The sequence below is a fragment of the Seriola lalandi genome, unplaced genomic scaffold, assembly GCF_002814215.2.
Source record: "Seriola lalandi dorsalis isolate HSWRI2012SDOR001 ecotype SW California unplaced genomic scaffold, Sedor1 jcf7180002054538, whole genome shotgun sequence".
Classification (NCBI taxonomy): Eukaryota; Metazoa; Chordata; class Actinopteri; order Carangiformes; family Carangidae; genus Seriola; species Seriola lalandi.
In genome coordinates this window covers 274,867-279,989 of record NW_019525091.1, presented here as the reverse complement: position 1 = coordinate 279,989, position 5,123 = coordinate 274,867, and the positions used below count along the sequence as shown (strand labels likewise).

General features: G+C 37.0%; 2 protein-coding genes across 3 annotated transcripts in view; one reads left to right on the top strand and one right to left on the bottom strand.

The window, feature by feature from the left end:
• The window catches only part of LOC111661196 (chitin synthase chs-2-like), a 13,497-nt gene extending 12,121 nt beyond the window's left edge, over positions 1–1,376 (bottom strand). Inside the window, exons 1-3 of the mRNA XM_023414688.2 lie at positions 1,245–1,376; positions 702–890; positions 3–371 (exon numbers count right to left, since the gene is read on the bottom strand). Of these exons, the coding sequence (XP_023270456.2) occupies positions 3–371; positions 702–890; positions 1,245–1,319 (633 nt within the window). The 5' untranslated portion in view covers positions 1,320–1,376. The remainder of the gene's footprint in view (positions 1–2; positions 372–701; positions 891–1,244) is intronic.
• Positions 1–5,123, top strand: part of LOC111661204 (major histocompatibility complex class I-related protein 1-like) — a 124,696-nt gene that overhangs the window by 68,322 nt on the left and 51,251 nt on the right. The window lies entirely within an intron of this gene.

The window sequence follows — 5,123 nt, the reverse complement described above, 5'->3', positions numbered from 1 at the left end:
TTGAGGAAGACGGAGCTGCTGTTCTCGCCAATCAATCTGAAGTAGTTCTCCCACCAGTTGAAAGACACCAAGAAGGCCCCCCCAACAGCCAGACCCACCCAAATGATCATCTTGATATCAGTAGGATCTTTCATGATGTATAAAGTGAGGAACAGGACATAACCGATCAAGATGAGGATGAAGGCAGCGATGGAGGGAAGCAGGAAGCGGTTCCTTTCCTTGGCAGTACACTGAGCGACCACCTGTAGGAGCGCAGAGAGGACAGCTACACCGTTCAGGATCGTCACATTGGTCACAATGTCCAAGTGCGGCATCGCCACGATGGTGAGAATTGCTGCACCTCCAGACACCACGAACTCGAAGAACAGAACCTGAAGAAGAGGGAGCAGAGTTCACCAGGGTTACACCTGTTCCTAAAAGGTGAATATTCAAAAGATATGTAACCACTCAACTTGTCCTGTTACATTTTTGGTTTGCGCTAATCCAGTAATCAAAACGTGCTAAAGGTGCTGCTGCACCTTTTTACATGTGATCCAGTGCATTAAACTCTAGGTGAAATTAAACCAATAAAAGAGAAAAAGGAAGCCTTTTGAGTGGTAGTTTGGTACTTAATTAAAACAATTTTGACTTGTTTGATGTGGAAAAAATCACAAATTAGATGCTGATAAGAGAAAGATGCAGTGTGAGTTAAGACTTCTCACCACAGCTACTGTTTTTCTGGCCGGCAACTTTGATGATTTGTAACACGCCTTCCAGATGCTCTTATGCAAGAGGATGACGCTGGAGGCGACAAGAGAGCAGCCGATACACAGCAGAGCGATGGGTTTCTGCTCTGCAGGGAGGGTCTTTGTGCCTTCATTGGCCAAGGTGATGAGGAGGAGGAAAGAAGTCTGGGAATTTAAACAAAGTCCAGACAAGACCGATGTATACCGTAAGTGCTTCAGAGAAAGGTAAAGGCAATCACATTTTATTTTTTCTTTCAATATTCCCAAAATGTTACTTTAAATTAGTTAACTTTTACCACTACTTAGTTACTTTTTTTGCACAAAATGTTGAATTAGATCATAAATAAAGCTAGAAATTAAAGACACAAAATCCTTTGAACTTGATTTGTAAATTAAGTAGAAGTTAAGACCCTTTGCAGCTACAATCTCCCCTGTTTTGTCACATTATTTTATTTTATTAAATCAAAAGAAAAAAGTTCAAATCTGGACAAAGTTGTCCAACTGGAATGTGCTACAAACCTTGCTACACAACGTTAACCCAAACACAGCCACAGCAGCCACAGTAAGAGAAATGATCTTCAGTAGCTTTATCATTTTCCAGGGCGTTTGTTCATCTTTAATGACGGGGACCTCTCGACAGGTGTCCCATGGCTTCCTAAAGAAAGACAACAACATGTCAAAGTATCTATCTAGCTATCTATCTAATCATAGTTTTTATTTTAACTTTTTCCCTTTGTAGATTGTGTCAAAAATTATTGTGTCAATAATAACTTAACAGTATTTTTCCTTCAAGTTAAATAATGAAGTTACATTATAAATGTCAACATGAATAATAATAAATCAAAAATCTTCCAGCACATTCTTTCTCAGCCATAAAAAGGACATGTTGATTAGTGTATACATTATGTGTCATGTAAAACAAAACCACAAACTGAAGCCTCAACAATTAGTGAATAGCTTTATCAACGTATTACAACTGTAACCACAACTGCGTCATTAATCTTAAACATGAATGTGAGCATATGTATTCCGTGCATGAATTCAATAAAGCAAATGTGAGAATAGATCGTATCGCTGGCACAGTGTCAAGAGAATCTAAACAATAGGAGCATTATAAAGGATGGACTTGCTGGTTTGGTTTATCGCATTATTCTACAGTTGTTAATAATGTTGTCTAATTTTTATATATCTTTTTAATAAATGTTTATAAAACAGCCTTCATGCTCCTTTAATAGATTTTTATGTGATTATTTTATTTTTTTATTTCTTATTTTATGTGTTTTTTTGACAGGGACAATGTATGTTAATGAAGATCAGTACAATGTAAACATGCTGGATTGTAGCAAAAATGCTAATTTACATCCGTAGTCTCCAAATAAAAACCATAAGTCACAATACACTACTGCAAATATAAAGCACACAAATAAAAAGACAAATACATTTTGCTGCTATTAAAAAAATTTAATTAAAATGAAAATGAAAATAAATGAAAAATATGACCTGGACCTATCATAGCAGGCAGGTTTTTCTTCTATACCAGCAAGTTTATAAGAATAAACTCCTGTCATCCACACCGTACTAAACCATCATAACTAGAATTTTCTAGGTTTTGCTTAAACAGGTTAAATGTGATAAACTAAGAAAGTTAAAGTAAATTTCTCATCAGTTTTGAAACAGCCGACTTCACATTTAATAACAGAGTCTTCACTAAATTCATATTTTGTAAAGAAGTGACAGATGATATTATATGTTTATATGTATATTATATATTGACTTAATTAGCCACTTAATAATTAACTACTACTTTGGGTAATAACTAATATATAGTTCACATTTGTAATAGTAACAGAAAAAATAATAAAATAATACATAATATAATGTAAGTTTTAAATAGAAAAAGTGTCAACTCACTGCGGCGACCTCCCGTCTTCACCCATGTTTCTGACTACTGTGTCACTTTGATTGACTGCTGCTGTATAAGTCACAATGAGCTGAACATTATATGTTTCATCCCCCTCCAGATGCCATCATCACCAGAGCTGAGCAACGCTCAACCTTTCATTAAATGCCAACACCTTAAAACGATGATGTTTTCAGGTGAGTAGAAAAACAAGGTCAAAGGAAACCAGAGTTTCTGAATACCTGAGAGCTGTGAACCTGTTTAATCTGAAGTCGACCTGACACGCCAACTCACGTGTCTTCAACACACACACATTGCCATGGCTTTCATGCAAATTTTTACATTTTTTTTTTGAATGGAGAAAAAATAAGTTGGCAAACAGAAACCTTTCATTATAAGTGAAGAAGAATGTTTTCTTATACATATTCAGTTAAATGAATGAATGTTATTTATACAGGGGTCATATTTGTTATTTTAATGTCATTTGCTGGCTTCCAAAATGTTAAGTTTGTCTGTTTTTATGGGTGTGTTCATATAACTGTTGTCAGAGGAAACACACAGGAAGCTTCAGATATCAGTGATTTTAAAAGAAACCATCAAATAGTGTTTCACATGTTTAAAACCAACATGGTGGAAAATTGATTCTGGTAATTCAATAAATCATTCAAACATAGACTCACAGTACATAACAATAGCATTGACACTATGATTACTCAACAAAAATAAAAAAATGTGTCTCGTGTAGCAGCATTTCACTTGTAGTAAATTCATGTGTAGGACGTATAGATGGGCATATATTGTATTAGCCTTTTCCAAACCAGATTTCCAGATTACCAAAACAGTTCTCATCTGGGTTTTGGGACCCCTGTAGGTCCAGGGCCTTGAGGCAGTGACCTGTTTACATCAATCAGAAAATTGACTGAAAATATCAGACCTTCAGGCTGGAAACTCCTCTATACTATAAGGTTACTGTGATTTGTTTAATCCTTTACAGTATTTCACATCAACAGCTAAACAATCCTTTCAAGTGCATTTACACTGACAGTGGTGACAGAAAACCTGATACTCAAAGCTTAATACTGCAAACTCAAGAGTTTATCTGAAGTTTTTGGAGTATTCGATACCTAAATAGTCATCCATTGACTTGTTTTGTAACTGTTTTCGTTGTATATCGAATATGCGGAGCATGAAATGAAAATAACACAGATACTTTCCTGTCCTCCAGGCATAAAACCAGCGGAACCAGTGTTCCTGTTTTGCAAGCTAATAAGACTTACTCACCTCTTTAATGAGCATTTGACATGAGTTGAATAAAAGCTGTTTAACCAGGGTCGTATCTTATACAAGCAAATTATTGAATACTATCACTTATTATCACATCATCACAAGCAAATACTGCATTGTGGCTGGACACCTCTTAAGACTGAAGAAGATCTGGATCAAAATAATCATTATAAACTTTATTTTTATTATTTGTATGTAACACTATTCATGCAAGAAATGCAGCACAAAGTCCTTTACAACAACAAAAAACAAATGACATGCACCAAGTGTATCACACAAAAAGACATTAAAAAACGTCAAAAATATTGATGTAAAATGAGATAGAATAATAATAAAATAATAACATAGAAAAACTAGAATTACCACCTTGTGGTTGTATCCCTCCACCAACCAGTCCAGTTACAAGAAATATATTTACAATCTTCTCTTCCTGAGTTTCAGCATTGAATAATTGCCAGAAGTGTTTTTCCAGAACATTGTGACGTCACAGTGAAGTTGAATCGAAGTCTCTCAGTAGTCACTCAGGAGCCCAGTAAAAAGTGCATTACAGTAATTAAACTGCCTTGAGATAAAGGCATGAAATTATAAATAGCAGTATTTTAGCTGTTTCTAAGGTGTAAAATTGATGTTTTGTTGATGTGGGACTTGAAGCTGAATCTAAGATTGTTAGGTTCACAAGATGTAGGACCACAAGATGCAGACTCCGGACACTGAATATGATGAGAATAACAAATTTATTGTGGATAGAACCAGTAAGGGGGGCTGAGGGTCGATGAGGATCCAGGCTGTGGAGTTTCCAGTGGGTGAGTAGTAGAAGCGGAGCTGGTTGATGAGCAGAATGGAGCCAGAAAGCGGGACGCAGGAACTAGAGACCGGAGAATACAGGTTAGAGCCAAACGCACAAAGAAGTATACAAAGTAGTCGGACAGCAGTCAGAGGTTTACCACGGGTGGTTAACGGACGATCTGGCGATGAGTGTGTGGCAGCATAGTCTATGCACTGCACCTAATGTGCCTTGAACGCACCTTGATGGCCTGATAGCCTATCCGTGGGCAGGGGCCAGTATTTAAGACGGCCCTCTCCCCTGCTCTTTCGCTTCCCAATTCACTTCCGGTAGCAGGCCGGCTTCCTTTTTACCACAGCGTGCGTCCCGCTGTGTGTACTGCTCTGTTGCTCCTGTATGCTCCTGTTTGGCATGGTAAGTGTTCTCTCTC